Source organism: Anopheles merus, chromosome 3R (genome assembly GCF_017562075.2).
Source record: "Anopheles merus strain MAF chromosome 3R, AmerM5.1, whole genome shotgun sequence".
Lineage (NCBI taxonomy): Eukaryota > Metazoa > Arthropoda > Insecta > Diptera > Culicidae > Anopheles > Anopheles merus.
Window position 1 is genome coordinate 35,790,293 of NC_054084.1, and position 23,550 is coordinate 35,813,842.

Below are 23,550 nucleotides of genomic sequence, written 5' to 3' on the forward strand. Positions count from 1 at the left end.
GCTGTTAGCAAAACTGGATAGATGATGGAGAGAGCGTCGGAGAGAGCATGTGGCCCCATTCCCGTGTGTGTTTGTGTGTGAGCGTAGATTTTAGCAATAAAAATATTGAAGTTTGGTGTTGTCACACACACACACATATAACATGGGCCAAGATTGGAAGAATCTTCGTCCCTGGGATGGCGGAAAAAGGAAAGACAAGCAGTAAAAGGAAGGAGGGAAACACAGATTTGCTAATGTGTACCGCTAGAGGAAGCATTTTATTGAGATATAAATATTGAAACAGACAAGCAAGTTCGCGGGAGGAGGAGTGTGCCGGGTAGGGCAGGGGACGTGATTGAGGAAGAAGAAGAAACAACAAAGTCAAACTAGGCAAAGAAAACCAAAAAGACAAAAAAAAACATTCCATTTATAAGTTGATTGGTTTGTTTAGAGTGAAGTGAATGCAAAATATATAAAAATCATGTTCGAAACGGTGGTGGATGTTGGAATCTAATGCAGTGCAGTTGAGAAATGGAAGTGTTTATTGTGCTCGTATGATATTTTAAAAGTGAAGGTAAGTTATGTAAGGTTTTGAAGGTTTTACTTCATTATTCTATTTTATTTGTTTTTATTTCACAGAATCAAACAAAAATATTCTTGTACTGTGTTAGTGAGTCAGTTCAAAATGTATCTTGGATATAAAATACAGCAATAATATTTTAATTTGGTCGTTTTGAAGAAACGCTATAACCTTCTTCCTCTACTCAAGAATACCAATCAATAAGTCTTGATTTAACATTTTATGTTTCTTTTAATGCTTTGCGTCGAACGAGCACGCATGCAATGTTGAATGCAATAAAGCTCTCTAACCTATGGGGGTGATTAATTTTGATGAGACCATGGGCAGGGGTTTTCAGTTCAAGTAAATATTGAAATTTCTCGAAATATACCACTGCAAGAACTAAGTTTTAAAATTCATGTGTTTCAATCCACCAATATTTAGGATGCCATTTTTCATACAAGTAGTGTGATTTGTAGTCTCCATGTAAAGCATTTTTCTGTACCACGAACCCTGCATCAAAGAAAGCTACCGGTAGGAACCCTTTTTTTGCATTAAAATCGTTATTCTTCTCATTTCCAGTGTTTTTTTTTTTAATGTTTATCTTGCTCTCAGCATCATTTCTAAGTAAATTAAACTCCAAAACTACCCAAAAATTAAATTCTTTCGCTCAAAATGTTACCCCGAATGTGTACTGGCAAGCCTCACACGAGCTTTGTGCCTGCTCTCCCCCACCATAGAACAACCGGGTGCGCTTGAACCGAGTCCGTCAGATTCCATTTTGATCAAAGGCAACTTTCAACCAGTCCGACACGCACCGCTCCATCGCTTGCCAGTTGCGATCGACCAACGGCTTCGGACGCTTCTCGTCGACCAGGCACGCTTGCCGCACACATGTTGGGTGCCCTCCAAGTCGAGAAAACATCGCGACACAATCCACGCGTACGGCAGCGGAACGTGAAAGCATCGAAACAAGTGCAGCGTGTTGGTTACACTTACCAGCGTTGTGTTGTGGCACACCAGCGTTCTTGGTAAGAGGTCCATCTCCCCTTCTTTGGGGTGGCCGACCTTGTGTGTGTGTTTTGCGCCTACTTGGAAGTCAGCAGTTACTGGAGGACCGGTGTGCTGTGTAGGTGAGCTTTTCGTGGGTTCGTGCTAAAGCAAAGTGCTCTAATAGTGGTACAACCATACGTGTGGATGAAGCGTTCTAAGCGCAGAAAAAGAGAAATCAGGCACAGTGACGAGTTTTGTTGTTGTTGTTGTGTTTGTTTTGTTTTGCAAGTGCGATATCTATTTTCTAGTTTTGATTATTCTGACTGCATTGAGGCAAGCATTATACCGGTTCGGCCGGAAGTGTTGAGTGTGAGCGAGCCTGTGGATCAGCAGGCGGAACGGATCGTGATCGCATCACAGAACACATCTTTAGTCGCACTGGGCTTAGTGGTGTGTAACAATAGCTAACAAACAAAACAAAAAAAAACGAAACGAAAACACTATGTGATGTGGTATTTATTTTCATATTAAACCCTGTGGCAGACTGTGTGCGTGCACAATGATGGATGAATTACTGACGTGTGGTGTAGTGGGTTCAAATACTAAATTGAAAAATAATTGTGTAAACTAACTAAGTGGTTGCTTCTACCTTGCAGACATTGTTTAAAAGCAGTTAATACGAATGGTTTGTAATGGAGCATGTCATCTGATTATAATGATTTTTGTTTTATCCAAAAAATTGTATTTTTGTCATCTTTTGTCCAGTATCTGTATTAAAATCATATATAATCTACAAAATTATCTAATACACTTGCAATCAATCTGATTCTAAGTGGAATCGCCGTCTTCCTGTGATTTAATTATTGCCATAAATGGGTAATTTTTCACACCAACTTCCCTCCCCAACACAACGCTCCAATGAATTACTAATATTATGGATGAGCGTTATGAATCAATCTATTTATTTATTTATTGGAAAAGCTTACTTTTAAGCGGCTCATTAAGCTTCGCTTTTACCAAATCCCAGCCGTTTGCCGGACTGATGATATAATGGTAATGCTGTTTCACGCGCACACTTCAAAACAACCACCCTTTTACAAACCTCGGAGCCCAATTTAGACCGAGATACTAGAATTACAAGCCGGCCAGCCAGCCAGCCAGCCAGCCAGCCAGCCCCGGCCCCCGTCGTCGTCTAGTCGTTACGCCAGCCGAAAGCATAATTCACACCAAACGCTTTGCCAAACATGCTTCACATGTTGGCTCTGACCACTGAAGGGGAGAGAGGAAGATGGAAGAAACAAGGGGTAACATTTTGGGGGAAAATTAAATACCAACACCACATGTGGCATGTGTGTTCGTGTGTTGGATTTATGCTGTACATATACGCTGTACGTACACGTTCATTTGTCAAGCGTTCGTTTGGCGAGCGGGGAAACCGATCGAACATCGAAAGAAATGGTCGCACACGGTGTACTGAGGCCGGCGCTATTTAGGTTACGGTACCATTAATAATCGAGCAATTGGTTGATCGCGATGATTCGGCGATGTTGCCGGGCGCTGTTACTTCACCTCAGCGCGTTTCGGTGCGCATTTTTCAATCAGTTTTTCCTGCCTGGTGCTGATGGAATTTGGCCTTGAGCTTTGGGTGAGCTTCCTCTGTTTGTGTCTGTTTTTTTTTCCCGTTCGCAGCTGGCGCCTGTCTGGTTGTTGCTTCAAGCTCTCGTTCGAGGTGTTGTTCTGTAATTGCTGGGAGAGGAGAGACTATTAGCGGGTGTAGATAGATGATTAAGATAGTGCCGCGTTTGCTTGTGATACGGAGCTACGGAAAGGGCAAGATAACGCCGCTGGCTTTTAATTTGTAGGTTGGATTTACACCTCTCTCATTGCTAGGCTATGATTAAATGATACACGTTGAAGTGTTCTAAGTGTATGGAATCAACGACATGCAAATGTGTTCAAAAATTCACCTCATTGGGGCGTGTCTGGTAAAAAAAGCTCAGCGTCATGAGACACTTGAACAAACATAAATCGATATAAGCTAATAGGTACGACTGTTTTTTTCACGCTTTTTGCGTCATTATAAAACTGCCACAATATTGATCTACTAAACCAAATAGCTACCCCCAAAAAGAAAGTGAATATCCCACTGTAGTCAGGCAAAAATGTAACCTTTATAGAATGTTGCCTTTAGCAATCTCAAGGTTTTTCCAAGTAAACGAACTCATTGACCTTAACCACCATCAGCAAACGATTGCTCTATTTCCACCTTACAAAACAATCGTCATTAAAGGACCCGTACAAAAACACTCAATATGTGTGTGTGTGTGTGTGTGTGTGTGTGTGTGTATAGCACTGTTTTGCATAATAAATTCATTCCCATCATGGTTTCAAAAACTGTAATCCAATTTTAAGGAGACGACAACGTGTGTGTGGACCACTGCCACCACGTGCTTACGGGCTTTATGCTTATTGCCGGGGTTTTGGTCCTTTCGACCCCTTTCCCAAAGCACAACAAAAAATAAAGAACCACTACACTGTATACGTGTCATGACCGTACCACTACTACTACTACCACTACCACTTTCGGGTACTTACCCATTTCGGCACAGTGTTCTGTTTTTACGAATGCATTGCAACACACACGGCACGCCACCGACGCCAACACAGTAACGGAAACATTATACTTTCCGGTTGGGCTCGTGCACGTTTCACATACCACGTTTCACCCACTACCCCTCTGTGGGGGTGGGCATTTTTGTGCTGATTCTGTTCTGTCCCGGTGTCCGCATGTACCGTTTCTTTTGATGTTGCGAAGGTGCTTCAAGTGGAATGTTCTTATTTGGAAGGGGTTGGTGTAAAATGATGCGCTTTCATTCGAAGATACCCTGTAAGCGAATATTGAGTAGGAAGATAGTAGTGCTGTTGCTGGAAATTAAATATTTAAGCTGTATTTTTTTAATTGAAAGCAATATTTGTATAATATTTTTCAAATGATATCAGCTTGTAAAGCGTTCATCTATAGTCATGCTTCACCGTGCCAACCGAGTGTTATAACACTATTCTAAGAATTCTATCGATTAGATAGGCAATCAATTGGTGTGACCCTCAAGCGTTTTATTACGCTCATACTTACCAAAGGGCCGGTTCGACACGACATCGCTTGTTGAAGTTAAATAATCTGACCTACTGAAACGGTTTACGACCGGCCACACAAGGGTTCGACGAACCGGGCAGCAGCAACATAGTAAGCAACGCCCTTCGAAGGTTCTTTGCTGCACCCGGGTTCTTCTTTTCCCCCTCTTTAAGGCCAGCGAGCCTTCAAACATCTTCATTTAAGAGCAGGGCCCCTGCTGCTTACCTTGTGCTCTTTTGTAGGTCAACCGGGTTGACCGAGCGAAGCGAAGGCCAGGGAGGATGTGCCACCTGTCTCGGAATGCCATTATCAAACGCACCTCACGCCGTGTAAATTCCGTCGCCATTGCAAAGAATCCATCACTAAGGAAAGAACCACGGCAGCACAATGTTTTGAAGCTTCCTTTGCCCTTGGCCGGCCGCCTAGCAGACCGATTTGGTCATGGCGACCGATGTGAACAGGTTTATCGGAGCGCAAACCTGCCTGCACACTCCCAAACCAAAAACCTATTAGCTGCACTGCGCACGATGAGCACGATGAGCAAACGATTGGCGACGAGTCGACGGAGCTGGTGATGATGATGCAAAAACGGTCAGATTCCGGTTTTTCGACTGCTCGTCGTCCGATCGGGCTCGTCGCTTATCGTTGCGTTGAAGTTGTTCGTTTGCTGCCGGAGATCAGGAGCGCGTCTGCAGAACCGTTTGACGCGTTGAGCTTGGAAGCTATCCTAAGCGTGGCTCCTTAGCGAATGTCGGGATGTGTCATTGCCAAACCTAACCTATCTAATTTGCTTACGCGATGCAGATTGGCTCACCAAAAACGATTTTATCGCACCAATCCTTGTCCCTGGGAAGCTTGAAGCGGCTTTAGTGCTATTTTTATTACGCCGCTAGAGAGTGTGCTGCTTCCTCGGCTGAAATTGAAAGCCTTTTTACGAACTTTTTCACCATACTTTGTTATCTTCGTAGTCTCGGTTGTGAACGCATGGTGAGTAAATTGAAGACTTTCTTCGTAATCAATTTCACAAACGCGTCCAAATGTTGTGTTATGACTACTTTTAACTTCTTTCTAATACATTGCAATCAGTTCGTTCGTTCAGTTCGTGATGAAAGGAATAACAACAACGTTTGATTGTGTATAACGATAACAAAACAAAAACCGTGCTTCACGTGCCACCCGTGATTCGGCATGGCGTTTGCAACGGTTCGTTTGCATTGTAATAACAATACTTATCGTGTCGATAATTCACCACATAAACCACCCAGCATGCATAATTCAGATAAAATGCACCCTGGGTGTAACAGTTTTTGCAAGTCTGATTCATCACAAAAGCTTTAACCGCCAGCCATAAATGCGCTGTCTACTGGTTTGCCAATAACCTGGTTTGTTTTGCTAAAATAAGTCAAAGATTAATCAGTCTGCAATAAAACAGGGGCACAGCTTATGGCGGCACTTGTACTAATCCACCACCTCAAAGGAAGTATAAATAATTCATTTCGTTCGTTATGCTTGCGAAAACACGAACGGAGTGTGTTGCACAAAATAAACCCGGTGCATGCAAAAGTTCTAGAACATGCATGGCGAGCGAGCGCCCAACGCCAGATGCAATCGACAATTCCACACTGGCTCCGGCAGCAGGTGCAACCGGATCAAGCAGTGCGTAAAAACGGTAGCCTCTCAGCATCATTACGCAAAAATATAAGCCAAACCACATTTAAACGCACCACCAACCGTCGGTCATTTACTTACGCCCGTCTCGCTGGGTAGCCCGCGTCTGTCGCAAACCGCCTCCTTGCGTTCTTTGCGTTTTTGCGCTGGGCCTACTACGACAGACCCTGTTTGCGGTGTTGCTTAACCTTAGCCTGCGTTACTTGGACCACGCGCTACAGAGAACGCAGCCCAAAACAAACTCAATATTGAATTTCCCAAATACCCTCTAGGCCCCCAACCGTTAGGAGCCTCGGATTTCTAGCAACCTAGGCCCGTACGTATCATTTCGCGTCCGCTTTTTGTTGATTGATATTGCATAGTAAAGTATGTTGTAGTATGTTTCCTACTCACTGCACTACATCCGTTGCAAAGGGCGGTGTGCAGTGTGGTGCAGCGATTGCAGTCATGCTGTTGCACGATGCAATGTGGTGCAGGTATTGAAGCAGGACAGCGAAGCAAAAAGAAAAAAAAAACGAAACCTACAATAGCCACAGTAAAGCCGGCCACAATTGCACTGCCTTGTTGGGATGGAGGGCGTGGGAATTGCGCCTGCACGGGAAATTGAATTCGTGTGGGGATTTTCCAATTGTTTCGAGCGGTTCGTGATGCGTTCTAGGAAATCAAATTGGATTGGTTGGATTGAGGGAGAAAAAAGGTTGTAGAATTGAATTTTGCTGTTTCAGAATGGCTGTTTTTAATTAAATTAAATTAATCATTTGTTTTCAAGCGTCAAATAGAGTTTAAAAATACAAAAAACTTTTAACAAATACCTGCTTCAAAGTTAAGTTATAGTGTTGGATATGATGTTACAAATTTAATCTACTTCGATCTCACTCTGAAACACACAATTTCCTGCTGAAAAATGGATAAAACTCTCACTGGCACTGTGAAACATAAAAATTATAACCTTTTATTTTGGTAAATTAAATTAAATTAAATTCTTTGCAAAGCAAGCCCCCCAGCTATTGCCGTCTGTCGATGTTATCTGACGACTTTTCGCTGCTGTTTTTCACCCGTATCGTTTACCTTAGCCATGTCTGAACCCAGTCAACTTGCCATCGCATCCCATCAATCAGTTCTTCACAGCTTTACACCGTCTATTTTCCCAGCGCAAACACCCGAGCTGTAGGCATTTCTAATTTAGCCTTTTAATCAAACGGGCGCATCTCGGCTTGCTGCTGCCCGAAAGGGAGCGATCAAAACAGCCGTCACAAGCCGTCTTCCCTTGCCGTCTGTGTGTGTGTGTGTGTGTGTTTTTTTTTACATAACGCACTCATTACGCACTTTAATTTCCCGCAAGCGCATCGTTTCCCGCGTTAGGATAAAGAGTGTTGCGGCTCCTTGTTTTCTTTCTTTTTTTACGATCCCCTCTGACGATGGGAACCGTTTACTAGTGGTGCACTAAAGGTTGGGTAGAAAATTCGGGTTTAAATAATGTTGCAATTAATGGCAAGCAATGAACGTGCGGCGTTAGATTGGCGTACTTAGGTAGCGAGAGGAGCTCCTGCGGTGAGGTCGGTATTTCATCACACAAACAAACTACACGCATGATGCTCTAGCTTAAAGTTGCACGCATAAAGAATGGCTTTCCATAAACCTCCGAGGCGCGTTTCGCAGGGCAGTAAAGATTCCTCCACCAGCGCGCGTAAGCCCTTTTGTTCGTGCCGGTTGTCATAATGTTGTCTGGCGCCGGATAATGCACATGGCTACCCTGTCACCTCATGCTCTGCACCATCTTTCCATCGATAAACTGCTGGCTTGATATGATATGGCGTGGCATAATAATTTCTGCCAGGGCCGTTGCAACGCGCGGAGCTTTTGCTAGAAGCTTCCTCGTTAAGCTACGCTTAACCCGTGCCTGTACTTTAAGACTTCAACCCCAAAAGTAGCCCTAAAACAAACGGCCACTGCTTCCGCAATCGAACGAACGGCGGTGGGTAAGCGGGCACTCGTTAGATGCCCCCGCTCTCGTAGGCCATGTTGCTGGGGATTTGGCTGTGGCTCTCCACAGTCTTCATCCTGCCTGCTCGTGTGTGTGTTTGCGCATAGTTAGGGCACAACAGTACATAGGGGGTGAGGGTTGATGCGAATATTACTCAACCCAATTAAAGTCATACCAGCCCACGAACAGTCTCAGCGTGTGTGTGTGTGGATCGCTTTCAAAACCATGCCACATTTTGACCGCAAATGAGAGAGTACGAACGGGAGGCTAGCATAAAGTAGCATATAAATACACCTAACAGACACGTGCAATAAACTGTCCCAACCGTTTTTCGTGTGGAAGGTGGAAGCCCTTTAACACACCACACTCCACCACCACTGGGCCCCCTTTCGGCTGTGCGTTTTGGTCGTTTCTCCTTCAACCCACAAAACACAAGGGTTATGATATGCGAACAATTAAAAGCCATTATTAACCTCGCCGCAGACGGGTCTGTGTTCTGCCCTTCGATTTACGTTTGCTGCTGTTGGGGTGTTTGCTCTTTCTTTTCCCTTTAAAAAAAAACAGTCTCTGTGGTAATTATGTTGGTATGTTCTGCTATCAGCTCTATATTTTTTTACCCCCGTTCCCAGTACCTCGATCATGGAAGCGAACAAATAAAGCGAAAATAGGAACAACAAAAAAACACACACAATTCGCCCATAATGTACGGCGACGGGGATGAGCATACGATATATTTGAACGTGCATGCGGACACTGATGTAATGAAAATTGTGTTTTATTATCATCGGTACCATAAAATATGCTATCGTAGCAATTAAGAGTATATTTTTACGGCCGAGAAAGAAGGGTGTTGCGCTTTCCAATTTACGAGAGGGAGAGTATGTAAAAACAGTTAATAACTTTAACAGCCATTTCCTGTTCTTTTTTTCAAATATTTTAACTTGTTTTTTGTGCACACATTTCTTGCATTAAAAAGTGATCATAAAGTGACATGTGTATGTGTGTGTGTATGGATCTAATGACGAGTCCAATTAATTAAAGCAAAAATGTTCAAGTGCTCTTACGCCGCTAATCACTCACAAAGACAACCGCAGGCCACAACAAAACAAGCTCCTTGACAGATGTGCTGCTGCTTTACCCTTTGATGATCGCGTCACCTGTTGCAAACTGATTCTCAGAGAGACGCTGAGGAGTCACCAAATCCTTGACACTCAACACTTCACGAGCCTTCGCCAATGATGGTTCGGTTGGGTTGGCATCAAAACCAAGCGTGTGAGAATGGGTTTGTAAATGAATCATCTCGCCACCGGGCGAAGGTTGAGCCAAGCTCTTCCTTGTATCTTTCCATCGAAATTCGTGTCTGTGTGTGTGCATGCGGAAATTGGATGCGATATTAACTGGCTTCAGCTAGGCTTCTCATGTAAAGCACGAAGAGTGAGCAAATTGTTTCTTTTCACTTCTAGAATGCGTAGTACAGAAATGGGGCGGCGAACCGGTGTTTTAGACAAATTAAAGTAATAACAGAGTAACACTTGCACGGTACAGGTGTGTGCAGCTTGTTGGAAAATTCTGATATGGAGCAGACGAAAGTGGGACGCTTGGAATGTTGTAGGAAGTGAAATAAGGTATGGTTGAAGGTAATTAGGCAGTCGAGAGTACTGAAAATCTTAATTGCAGGCTGAGTAATGCTCTGCTTGAGTTACGACCCGTTTTGAGAGGATTCTACTCAAGCTTGGAACTAGGTTATGTTCTGGCAAGAATTTTTTTGCGCAATTATGCGTTAAATTAGGCTTTACTTTAGTATTCTTCAATATTCTCTGAGTGATTTTATTATATCTCGAGATATATTACCTAATCCCGCTATCTTACTAATATCCTTGATGTATTCAAAGATGTTCTAGAATACATAACGCACCATTCTACTTATACTCAGCTCTGTAATCTATTTATATCCGGACAGAGCTTCCACACGCTCCAGCAAGCCCGATATACGTCATCAGTAAATAAAAACCTGTCATATCGCCCGTATTCTGGCGTCTATACCGAGCCGATCAATTTACTCAATTTACACAAAAAGCCGGAACAATCACTCACACCACAAATAGCGAACAGTGTAATCCACCGCAAACGATTCCCCGCATACCATAAGGCAGACGAGTGAGGTTATTAACACGCCTCGATAAGCGCACATCGAATCATAGAGAAAGACCCCCGCAGCTGCCATAATCCTTTCGCCTATCGACAATGATATTGATTGTGTTGGGTTTTTTGTGTTTTTTTTCTTCTTTTTTTGCTTGTCACACACACACAGCAATAGCTCTAATGACACCCATTTGTTATCTCTTTAATAAGAATCGATACACTGTAATTAGAGAAGTGTGCGAGTGGGCCCGATTGCGTCTGATAATGACCGTTTGGCTAGCCAAGACACTTGGTAGAGGTGGTTGGCTCGTGGTAGTTCACATTCGTACGTCTCGGTGTTGTCACCTGCACTGTGCTTTCTCGTTATCTCACACACTCTCTTTTCTAATATCGCTCCAGTGTGACTGATTAGTGTTGCTGCAGAATCTGAGCCGGAAGAGTGTGCCGCCTAAGCAAACATTAGAAAAGCAAACTCAGTACAAGCAAAGCGCAAAGATGACGGGCAAGTTCGTTGCCTCGTGCAAGGAAGAGCTGGAGGTCCGAAACTGTGGTTTCGCCCATCTCCCGGCGGAAGAGTTTGTCAAATCGCAGGTAAGACAGATGGACCCAAAGAGTAGGTGATGCTGCAACTAAAAATCCGCCCTTCTTTTCCTCCTTCACATTCGCAGTGGCAAACCAGAACCAAGTCAATATTCTTCCTGCTGTACCGGTTGGCGCTGGCCATCTTCTTCACCGGCGTGGTCATCAACTCGGTCGTGGTCGCCGTGGAACGGGGCGAGTTTAGCAAATACTTCATCTATCTTACCCACTGGGGCATACTGCTGTGCATGGGCACGACCATCATGGGTGCGATCCTGGTGATGGTCTGGCACTTCCATCCGGAGTATTCAGGTAAGACGTCAAAAAAAAAAAAAAACATTCCCGTTAACGCAGCGGCAAGAGTGCAAGAATGGTCCAGAAAAGAATATTGCGTACAGTTAGCCCGGTTTTGTAAATGCGTTTAGTAAACAGTGCGGCGGTAAACAGCAAACGTGTGACAGATCTACTTCGGAATAGGGCACTTAAAACCGCACTCAAGGACGAAGCTATTTGTCAAAGCCAAACTTTGGGGGGGCTGTGAGACACTTAGCAAACAGGAAGTGCACGAAGAGATTCTTTCTGCATATTTGCGGGTTAGTGTTATGTGGCCAAGCAACAACATTAAAAAAAAGCATCCAACATTTTAAAAAAGCGGGACGTAAACTGACATTTCGAAGGTGTGAAACAGATGTAAAGTTTTGTTACGTTTCGGTGGGTTTCATTTGTGTTAGTGAATAATTCATCACTTCGTAACCGGTTGTTACACTTATAGCCGAAAACAACGCTTGCAACGGAGAGGTAGACTTTAAATTTTAATCTTCAAAATTAGAAAAATTGATCATTCTAATTTTGTCGATCTATTCCGGAAAATTCTATGCGTTAGTGTGAAAAATGCCATTACATTCTATATCTGTAGGTATTCCCCGATAAACGCCATACTCGATATACGCGATTTCTCTATACGCTACTTTCTAAATTTGACAGTTCTTCGAGCAAATTGTACTGATTTGACAAATCTAATGTCAAATGCTAAATAAACTCTCTTTTAGTCGAATTTTAAAAACCATTTTAAAAGGTACAAAATTGTAATCATTAGTTGAAAACAGATTTAATAACTAATTTAGTGGCTAAAAACCTACCACTTCAAGCAAAATTATACGAAAATTAGCTATAATTTAACTGAAAACCTCGAAATTCGACTTACGCTAATATTCGAGATACGCTATTGCTTCCGGTCCGAATGAATAGCGTATATCGGGGAATACCTGTATTTTGGACAAAAATGGCCTTTGTTTTGTACCACACTGTAGTGGTACAACAACAAAAGCTGGATCAAAACAAACGCTCAAACAGCTTTGAGTTCGTTGTTGAAATTTAAATTTTAACATAATTTATCGTCGTTGCAGCTACTTTCTCCGGAAGCATTGGGAATGTCTGTTTTTTGTGTGCCAATTTTATCTGCTAATCCCCGTGCGGGTAATGCGTATATGCCAAAATATGAGAGCATGTATCGTTAACCTTTTTTAAAATCCCATCCAAGCAATGCAGCGATGTGTGAAGAAGGTTAAGGGGTAAAGCTTTTTGCAGTTCAGAGACCCAAGGCACTAATTGATTGATACACCGAAGCGGGCTGTTTTCTTGTTGCTTCAAACCGGTCTACCTGGAGCATGAGAGCTTTTCGGAGGTTTTTTTTCCTTTTCTTCGAAACTTCGCACTACCGCGAAAGCATTCCGTTTTTTGTCGTTTTTCTCCTCCCAATCCCCCCACCTGCTTTTACTTGCAACGAAGATGTTGATCGATGTCGGCGACAGTGCTTTCAAGTTCAAGTTCAAGGGTTGGAGACAAGGGGCTGTACGCCCGTAAGGCCACCGCCTGCCTTGAACTGTGCCTAGCACAAGCGGCCGTGACGGAAGCGGCATAACAACAAAAGCGGCTTTATCGGTTGGGTGGAGTTGTTTTAGACCAGCGATTGAGCCATTACTATAAAACCATGTCACGTAAAGATGTACGGGGAAGTTTCTGTTGTAGTTGTTTTTTTTTTCGATCAGGTCGATCGTTACTTCGCTCGGGGGATGAAATGAAATGATGCTTCCAAGCACATTCTGATCGAAGTACAATTAAGCTCATCCGCATCCGCAAGAGTAATGACACTGCGCGATTGTAAGCAATAATAATCGACTCCGATGGGACAGAGTGAGTGGGTCCGATTCGGGTCTTGTATCCGGACTGATGGACGCGCTTGTCATAGGGCGGAAGCGTTCGTATGGTTCAAATAATGGCCATTAGAACGCGCATGATGATCAATAGCTACATAAAATGCTGGCGAGGTGATTAGACACTTCCGGCATAAGTAAGGGGCTATAAGTAGGGAGGTTTGATCGATCAATTGACTCCCAATTTGAAAGGGTGTGGTATGTATCGTTTTGCTATTGAATATTTAATGCCAATAACCTAGATACACAAGGCTTTGTTGGAGGGTCACTTCCTTCTTACTCATCTTACATCTCTCCATCTCTTTTCAAACTTGCCAACTGATGAACATGCCAAAATGTAGGGGAAGATAGGTAAAGACGGACACCTTAAGGAAAATGCTAAAAATCTTTGAATATGTAAATAACACGACCATGACAATATGCATACATTATCTTTAAATTATGTTTTATGAGAAAATATATTGAAATTTGCACGTTTTATCGATTTTTATGTTTTTTCCATGAAATAAAAACCATGGTTTTTATTGTGCAGTTTTGAAATGTTCGGGACATCTGATATGGGAAAGATGGACACCATGAAGGCTAAAATGAACACCTTTAGAAAACGTTGGAAATTGAAGAGTTTTACAGTATTCTAACAAATTTTATCGCTTTCCACGTCCTGGTACATTTATAAACCAATTCTTGACCAATTCTTGAATTTAGGAAATGACAGCACCGATTCTAATAGATCGTAGAATGCAGAATCTGAGACATGTTTTTAAATATCGGGCACTAGCAGTGGACGTTGCATCAGCTTACAGCACAACAGTTTAAAACTTCGCTTTAGGAAATTGTTCCGCAGAAAGCCCGCGACCACAGCATATTCGTGGGACTTGTTAATAGGTCCAGCCATTTCTTACATTGAAGATTGAACTTGAAGATTGAACTTCCGAAAATGTAAACAAGTTACAGAGCTTAAGATCCTCAGTAGTCAAATTAGATCCACAAAATTGCACACGATGTAAAATTTGTTTTGTTCGTGAATTTAACCAATTTTGCACATAAAACACGAAAATGTTCACAAATGTGTTGTTTTACTTTAATTTAGGAAGCTGCATTGTTCAATTACTCGAAAATGCGAAAATACATTCATGCATTTATGAGAAGTGTCCATCATACCCGCAGTGTCCGTCTTTACCTACCTTCCCCTATCAAATTCATTTTTCAATATTCACAGCACTCCTCTGGTTTTATGCAACAATAATGTGCCACTTTTGCACGCCAAAAACTGCTCTTCAAATTATGCTCTCCGTGTGAATGATAATGGATGCCAATTTCGTACAGACACACACACTCATTCAAATCACGTCCAATCGCTTATCATTTGCGTGTATTTCATTTATAGCAAATAAAACACAAAAATGTGCAAACCGAGCAGAAAAGCAGCGACAGTGGGAACAGAAGTGAACAAGACAAGATATCTCCATTTGCGAAAAATGGAAAGAAAAGCAAGTGGCACCGAAGAAACAAAAGATGCGGCATAAAGATGAGAACACCGCATTCGATTGCAGCATGATAATGATCGTGATGGTCCTCCAGTGTTTCACACTAGCTAGAGCAGACATGTTATTGCAATCGAAACAGAAAAAATGGTAAAGTAAAAAAGTAGAACATATTGCAAATTGATACAAGAAGCGAGACATTCTTTTCACCTCGGCTAAACCACTTGGTTGGCGTTAATTTGTTCAAACATATTTCCTGTGGTGTACCTTTTTTCCGTTCAATACAAATCCACACTATATGGGTAGGCAATTTAATTGTGCGCGAATCAAGTACGCAAACCCCAAAGAAACATGCCCAAAAGCGGATCCGCCAATCCGCCAAATGGCCTCAATTCGCTGTACTCGCCGCTTCCTTCTGAATGCATAATTGCTTTATTGATGGTTTCTTCCTTCTCTCTCTGGTCTCTGCTCTCGCCGGGCTGCCTTAATATTGCCTCAATGTCATTGGCAAAAATCGAGCTTCTACCGTTACTTCTTGTCGCGTCATGCCGGCCTCGGGTGGTCGGAAGAGTCGGTTTCCAAAGCATACCATTCGAAAACGGACTCCCACACTGATTGGCCATTGCCGTCACGTTCTCTTTTTTGTGTGTGCGTTTTTAAAGCCTTTTTGTTATTGAAAAAAGGACAAAACTAATAAAATTACACTTATCATACGTTTGCATTTGCGTAAATGAGGGAAGATTGTATGCGAAGAACAGGAATAATGATTCGGGTTCTTCGTGTTTTTTTCCACTTACATTATTTGTTGCAATTCACCATACCAACGCAGCTGTAAGCTGTACAATTGCACACTTGTTTTTTGTACACTTTTGTGCTCTATTTTTAAGCTTCCATCGCAGCAAAAGTTGCAAATGATGCTGTTTTATCAGGGGGAAGGTGGTTGTACAATCGCTTCCAATCCCCTTCTCCACACGGAACAGTAATTTCCGGCACAATTATTCCACCCTCCAAAAACTCCTTCTGTATGAAGATGGTGCTTTTTTTGGGTTGGTTTGAATATAATAACACTTCCATTTCAATGTCACTAACGGGGTTTATTTTATTGTGGTCCCATCTTGTTTGATGCACGTTTCGGAGACAAACGCCTCATTTGGTAGGCTTCTATTTTGTTTTTTTGAAAACTTTACGATTGTTAAGAATGTGAGAAATCGTTGTGAAGTTTTGTGTTTACTTTTTCACTGTCAAGTACTTTTCGCCACTGGCCCAAACACACCACACCACAGTGATTTCCATTTTCATAGCACAAATGAACCTTCCCAAGGGCAAGTGGCGCTAGGAGTGAACGCACTACAGCTTTTAAAGACCTTGGTTGGTTGGGTTTAAATAGTGTATGGCACTTACTTTTCGTTTTTGCTGACATTAAACGCACGGAGAATAACAGCACAGAATAAAGAGTGCAAAAGGGGGTTTTTGTTCACCCGATAGCACTTAAATGTGATAAAATAGTACGGGAGTGTGCGCAAAAACGTGACGGGAGCAATTAAGGATCATGCTCGATCGAATGGCGTCTATGAACGCAACACAGTTGGTTGTACTTTAACATTGAAAGGGTACACAATTCTACTAAATTTATTTTAATAAAAAGAAATAGGGAAAGTTAGGTAAAGACGGACAAGTTAAGCAAAATAGTAAATATCTAGGGATGTATAAATGCAACGACGATGAAAATGTGCATACATTATCTTACACTCATGTTTTATCAGAAATTATATTGAAAGTTTTAAGCTTCTATCGCTTTTTATGTATTTTTCTTGAAATAAAAACATGTTTGAAAAAAAAACATGGACACCTGATATGGGAAAGATAGATAATTTTGAATACAATAAAACAACAGTAAAGACAATAAAATTGATTTTTTTTTAATACCTTAACAAATTCTATTGCTTTCCACGTCCTGGCACGTTAATAAACCAATTCTTGACTAATTGCAACGACGGTTCGTTCAGCCGTTAATTTAGGAATTGTAAGCGCCATTTCTAACACCTCAAAGAATGCAGCATCTAAAGTATTACTGAAATATACGGCATTAACAGCTGACGTTGCAGTAGCTTACAGAACAACAGTCTACCACTTCCCTTTTGGAAGGTACTACGCGGAAAGGTACTCCGCGATCCTAGCATTTTTGAGGAAATTGTGAAGCCACTTTTTCCACTGAAGATTTAACTTTTTGGTATTTGTAATCCCTTCTATCCCATTGGGCCGGTCTGGTGGTACAGTCGTCAACTCGTACGACTTAAGAACATGCCCGTCATGGGTTCAAGCCCCAAATTGAACGTGCCGCCATACGTAGGACTGACTATCCTGCTATGGGGGAAAATCAATAAGTTACTGAAAGCCAAGCCCACAAGTGGTAGGCAGGCCTTGACAGACAACGGTTGTTGAGCCAAAGAAGAAGAAGAAGTCGTAAAACATCAAGCATATTTATATCTTATAAAAAACCTTATTTAAGGTATTTGATGAAATATATCAATCACCAATTGATATGAGAAGTAAAATAACTCAACAAATTCGGTGTCCATCATTCCCTACGACAAAGTGTCCGTCTTTCCCGCTTTGGTGTCAGGATTCATAAACCACTAGATTTTTTATTGCTTTCATTCTCGTTCATTCATTCATTCATTCTTTGACCAGTTACCAGCTAAATAACCATGACAAATCGTTCATGCAATATAACCACCGACAAACCGACATGACACTGGCGTTACAAAAGTGTCCCACACGAAAGTACTGTCATTTACCAGTGAGGCGAACACTTCTGTCAAAGTAAGCTCTGTTCACTGCTGCTTCGATGTAAACAACTTTTCTAAATACAAATTGCGAAGCAAGTGTGAGGCAAGATTTTGTGAGAATTATTGGACAAAACACCCGGATTTTTATAAGTTTCAAAATCAATGCAATAGATGTGAGAAGTACATAAAACAATACGCATTGGAATTTGCGAAGAAAAACAAAAAGGGGGTTTAGCAGTTTCTTCTCTATGTCAGTGTAGTAAGCGAATCATTATAGAGATGGCGCTAGTGTTTAACGTATTTTCATTTGAAATAAGGAGACAACTTTTGAAGCTCATTTTGTTCGAAGTGTCACGTCGGTTTGTCGGTGATATAACTTCCGAAAATATAAACAATGCAAGTTACGGAGCTTAAGTTCCGCAGTAGTCAAATTAGATCCACAAAAGTGCACACGATTGAAAAATTTGTTTTGTTTGTGAATTTATCATATTTTGCATATATTATGCCAAAAATGTTCTCAAATGTGTTATTTTACTTTAAGTTTGGATGCTGCATTGTTGAACTTTTAGAAAATTACCTTTGTCATGCATTTATGAGAAGTGTCCATATAATCCGCAGTGTCCGTCTTTACCTACCTTCCCCTAAAACATAACCTTAGACCAGATTAAGCTGGTTCAAATTAATAATCAAAACTAATATCAATATTTTAAAAAATAACATAGTAGAATGTAAACATGATATCAAAAATCATTATTTATATTTGTTTGCTTTAGTTTCTTCCCTAACATTTATTTTAGTATCTTCTATCACTTCCAATTAATTATTCCATTTTTATTCCTTCTTTTGTTGCTCAATGTATATTTTCTTGTTGGTTTTTGTTTTCTTTTTCTTAATTCACGTTACGTATGTTCTTATGTTTGAATAATTTCAGTTTTTGTTTAATACGCAACTATCCATATTTATTCGTTGTTTACAAATACTTAAACTATCATTCAATAATTTAAATTAAGAAAATATATACAATGATCATTTCAAAAATCGCAAAACCAATCATTCATTTGATTACCTTGATTTCATTTGCATGTCAAATTCATCTTTAAAAAATCGATATATTGTACGTTCGATTATTGTTTCATGTTTTACTTTGCCCATCGAGTGTTCATGTTACGAATTATGGTTTTCATACCTTATAAAGGCAAACATAATCCATCCGCACAGAACAACCTCCTTTGTAATGGAACTTTTATTCATTCAAAAGTGTATTGTGCAATGTTGGATGGATGTTGGTTGAACGCAACCACAACAATGGTTCACTTTCTCACCCTGCGCTGCACTGTTTGACACTGCAGTTTAGCTTGTGATTTATTTAATTCACGCTACAGATATGCAGTACACAATTATGAGGGGCTTTTGGTTGTTATTGTATTGGGGGAAAACCTTCAGCAAAGCCTTCGGTACCATGTCGGTAACAATATGGGTCATCTCTGTAAAGGTGATCCTGCCAGTCATTAAGTAAACACCATCGTCCACTACCAATCGAGACAATCGTCCCCTTGCACGAAGCACAAGATTTTTGCATTCAAAATTGGATATAATATTGTTTACCTTTGCGTCGCTTGAGCGATGACCCTCGGACTGCATCCACACTTTATCAAACAAACGGTGCCACTGTTCCAGCAAGAGCCCACACGCCCTCAAGGGCGTGTGTTTTTTTTGTTAAATGTCTTCTACAAACAGATCACCCACGCGTTGATACTTCCATCTCTACTGCACGCCTCGAGTAGCAGTACACCGGCGGAAAAACAATTCACACAGCCACACCGTGTAGAACCGCGGAATGCGTGTTGCGTAAAGTAAGTGCGCCAAAGTGTCTGCGATCGAATCGCGATCCGGTTGCGCAAGCTGCCAATTGACGAGGCGTTCTGTATCGCCCCGGCTGAGGGGTTGAGAGGGTGGTTGTTTTGCAAACGAAAGGCTATTGTTTGGGCCCTTTGCTAGACGCTATTTCACTACACAGCATCCGTCAAAGCCGCGGTTTCGTTTGCCTCGTTTGCAGAACTTGCAATCAAATGTTGCAATGTGGGAGCAGTATGGTACAGTAAGGTGCGGTACTTTTTCTTACACTAAGCCCTTTAGATATAACATTCCCGAGGGGGAAGAAGGGCGCAGAAATGTGCAACAAATACGCACAATAAGGGTTGCAAAATCATTGTTTCTGTTAAAGATATATGTGATCTGATACCAATGTGTTTCATGAGAAAATTTATGAAAAGAATGAAAATGTCAAGAAAGCAGAGTCAACAGCACAAATTCGAACATTATCTAAACACACAAACCAAAGAGTCCAAAACTTAAAAATAACCAATCTCGAATGAGAAATAGTTTAAAAATTAATGTGAATTAAATAAAACTATAAATAAAAGAAAACAGAAAGAGGAAAAATAAAAAAAAACTAGAGTAAAATTTAGCATAAAATATATGAATTTTGAAAAGAACAAAAAAATGTTAAAATATCATTCCAAATCGAATACAACAAACAAAATACAAAAAAAACATAAATGAAACATGCAAGTAAAGAAAACAATCCTTACAATGGTATAAAAATAAAGACTTGTAAAGACAATGGTATAAAACTAAACTATATCTTAAGAGCTCTTTGCTTCTGACACCAATTAAACAATTTACCATGTGTTATTTGCCTATTTTCAGAGAAAGTATGCAACTCGGACGAAATGCCAAACGCGTTCAAAATCTACTGGATGCTGCACAACATTACGCTGATCCTGTCGGTGTGCATCACCATCATTTACTGGGCGATCCTGCACAATGGTACGGACACGCATCCCTCCCAGTAATTCGCTCTTAGCTGACATCGTTTTTATTTGCAATGTTTCCCTTTCCCCAAATTCAAGAATCCATGCCAGTCGATCCGAACAACATTCTCATTCACGCGTGCAACTGTGTCTTCATGTTTCTGGATCTGATCATCGTCGCCTACCCGGTCCGAATATGGCACGTGCTGCAACCGATCACTTTCGGGCTGGTGTATTGCATATTCTCCGTCATCTACTATGCGGCCGACGGTACCGATAGGTAAGGGATAGCAATTTAAGCGACGGGCAGCGCATACTGAGACCGTGGGTGACTGCTATATTGCAAACGGCAGGGTACGTTACGACGTTACGACTTCTCTAGCCATTGTGTTCATCGCATGGTGTAGTCGCTGTTATGCAGAATATGAACCCGATCGATACAGTGATTAATGATGCTTGCAGTACTTTAGCCGTGTGCGTTAGCGATCTCACATGGGTGAATATAAAGGGGAGAGTTTGCCAAACGTTTCGTGATTAATATTTGTTAAAATTGCATGCAATCAACCATGTTCCACGGTAATTGCGACAGAAGTACGGTAGCGCCTCAGGGCGTTTCACACCTTTCACACTACCGATCAATGCTGATCTTGGAGTAATGAAGTATAGAAACAAGCCGCTGTTACGCAGGTGAAACATCGAGAACGAGATACGTTTCACTTGTTTCGTGTTTTTACATTAGGCCAAGCCTACAACTTATCTACCAGCAAACTACTTGTCAACTGAGCAACCGGCTTTCCTCGCGCTCAGTTCTGCTGACCGATCAACCCCGGGGTGTGACTTTTAGAATCATCGGAACACACTGTTCAATATTGATTTTGCAGTATTGAAATTGCAAGTTGGTAGGAGGTGTATAGGAACGCAATACTCACACAAAAAATCGAAAGTAATTTTAAGAGCATGGCACATTGACGTCAGCTTGTAGATGAAGGCACAACGACCGTTGAGAACTGTTTGCTATCTCGTTTAGATATGATGATGGAGTGGCCATCATCAACATTATTCAGACGTTTGCCCGGCCAGTTTCTTGTGGAAACTCTCATCAAGCCAGTTACGTAGCACGATGCAAACTTCCAGAAGGTCTAATGGTCCCGCGCTGCGAAGAAATCAGCTACTAGTGTAACAAAGATCACATACCTGCTCTGCATTTACTGCTACCTCCAGACCGCCTGAAGTTTGCATTAAAATTGCATAACTCTGGGTAGGAGATAGATAACGCGCAACCTATCGTCGATGCTTCCAGGAAAGGGGGTAGCCCTCCAATTGCCACTCGCACGTTTCCCTCGTCTTTTAGAGCCGATAGCACCCTTTGGATTTCCTCGTGCAATTTGCCGTGAGCATAGGCAGGGGGCTCCAGTGTGCTACACCTTCATCCGTGGATCTGTATGGTGCGATCATAACACGGTTGGTTGGTAGAAATGGAAACCTGTTTGAAACTTATTACAACTCCAGCTAAGCATCAGTGGATCAGTAAGTCCCGCCATATCCTCCCCCTCGCCTACCTGCTTCCGAAGGCAACTTCATGTCGGACTTGCAAGCCATACGGAACTGGAGCACTGATGTGCTTGAGAGAGTCTATTACTGTGACCACCAATTGCTGCGTTTTAATGAAGGTCACCCCAAGTGACTCGCGTACGATCCGCAACAAGAAGGGGAAACTCAACTTTCGGATATTCATTTCACTTACAAACTTCACTAACGTGAATTGTTTTTTTTTCTCTCTCTCTCTCTCTCTCTCTCTCTCTCTCTCTCTTCTCTTCGATTTGCCCTTGACACTTTTCCTTCCTCGCACAGATTCGGCCGGCCGTACATTTACAACGTTCTCGACTGGAACGAGCCGGGCAAGGCGATGGTGACGGTGGTCGGTACCATCCTGCTGGCCATGATCGTACACATGCTGATGTTCGCGATTTACAAGCTGCGGCTGAAGATCTACCTCCGGTACTTCAACCACAAACCGATCATCCCAACCAACTCGACGCTACAGCTGCAGACCGGCAAGTGCGATGGCATTTCGATGGTGTACGGCAGCGACAATAAGGCGTTCAGCATTAGCGAGCGGTACTGAGCAGCGGACAGGGTTGGTCCGGGCAGTTCCGGATACTGGGGATCGGAGCAGGTCCATACACACCTTTAGCTTACGTACGACGGCTAGAACGCACTTTTAATTGGGCGGTTGTCCTCTCTTGTTTTTTTTCGGGGTGATTAAAAAAAAGGAAAGTCAAAAAAAGATCGAGAGACAGATGGTATTAGATGTGTAAAGTATTACGTGTAAGTATTGTTTCGGTACGTTTTAAGAGTTAGCTGTGATTATGTTAATAAAAGAAACGTTAATATGATTTTTAAATAGTTCTTCTTTAAGCCTTGTTTTTTCTATCTTAAAATATATTCTCATAGCGAAAAGCTGTAAGTACTGTACTGTAGTGTAATTGTACCAATATTGTAAGTATCGGATGAAGTGAGATGCTTTTCTCACTGCCGATTTGTACGATCATTACTCAATGGCAGGGATAATTAGAGCAAAGATACAGGATTATTCCTAGTTTCAATTTTAAAAATCATATGAAATTATTGCCACTCTGCCCAAAGATCTCGTTAAATAGTAAAGAGAAAGAAAACATTGTCGTCAAACGTTGAAGCTCACTTATGTCTGAAACTCACCATGGGTCACTTCACTCATCTCACTATCCGCAGAACAACACACTTTTCATCGCTGAAAATTGTGCTGAAAATTAGTGCAGAGTGGCAAGAGACTCAAAAATATCCAAATATTTATTGAAAATTCAATTTACTCTGTGGGAAGGGTCAACTTTTTGTCTAAAGCCAATTTATTCCTTTATGGTTGTCGTAGGGTCATATTTTGTTACTTGGGTTCTGTGCTGTCAAACGGCTGATTTGAAGTTTATTCGAAACTATTCGAAGAACCGTTGACCGTTGAACAACGGTTTCTAAAACAGACTCAATTTATTTAACGTGATTCATTTTCAAGTGTATACTTATTGATAATAGAAAACAGTTTCAATTTCGCTATTTTTATTGCGAAGTTATTGCACAAAAGAGATTTAAATTAATTTTCGAACTGTCGGTAATTCGAAACCGTTCGAGAAAACGTCTCGCCGCACCACGAATAGCACCTTCCACTGTGGTTGTGTGTGTG

The 23,550-nt window shown here is 41.6% G+C and overlaps 1 protein-coding gene and 1 long non-coding RNA gene across 7 annotated transcripts; one reads left to right on the forward strand and one right to left on the reverse strand.

Annotated features, from left to right (window-relative positions):
- Nucleotides 1–1,331: 1,331 nt before the first annotated feature.
- LOC121596979 (protein rolling stone-like) lies at nucleotides 1,332–22,740 on the forward strand. 6 transcript variants are annotated; one of them, XM_041922416.1, is made up of 6 exons: nucleotides 1,332–1,686; nucleotides 10,858–11,049; nucleotides 11,127–11,349; nucleotides 20,233–20,352; nucleotides 20,436–20,616; nucleotides 22,188–22,740. In XM_041922416.1, the coding sequence occupies exons 2-6, from the start codon at nucleotides 10,954–10,956 to the stop codon at nucleotides 22,459–22,461; spliced, it is 894 nt and encodes a 297-aa protein (XP_041778350.1). In that variant the 5' UTR covers nucleotides 1,332–1,686; nucleotides 10,858–10,953; the 3' UTR covers nucleotides 22,462–22,740. The 6 variants fall into 6 exon arrangements, with proteins under 6 accessions (XP_041778350.1, XP_041778348.1, XP_041778347.1 ...); XM_041922414.1 differs by having other exon boundaries at nucleotides 1,332–1,671; XM_041922413.1 differs by having other exon boundaries at nucleotides 1,332–1,667.
- On the reverse strand, nucleotides 2,797–5,075 carry LOC121596980. Its single transcript, XR_006005350.1, has 3 exons — nucleotides 4,890–5,075; nucleotides 4,127–4,416; nucleotides 2,797–3,277 (listed from the first exon to the last, which is right to left on the reverse strand). It is a non-coding gene; the product is annotated as an uncharacterized LOC121596980 (long non-coding RNA).
- Nucleotides 22,741–23,550: the final 810 nt, after the last annotated feature.

What these genes read in the sequence shown, in the direction of transcription:
- LOC121596979 (XM_041922416.1), top strand. Translation starts at nt 10,954, where the DNA reads ATGACGGGCAAGTTCGTTGCCTCGTGCAAGGAAGAGCTGGAGGTCCGA. An exon ending in AAGAGTTTGTCAAATCGCAG is followed by an intron (nt 11,050 to 11,126) that starts GTAAGACAGATG and finishes TCACATTCGCAG; the next exon opens with TGGCAAACCAGAACCAAGTC. An exon ending in GCGGCCGACGGTACCGATAG is followed by an intron (nt 20,617 to 22,187) that starts GTAAGGGATAGC and finishes TTCCTCGCACAG; the next exon opens with ATTCGGCCGGCCGTACATTT.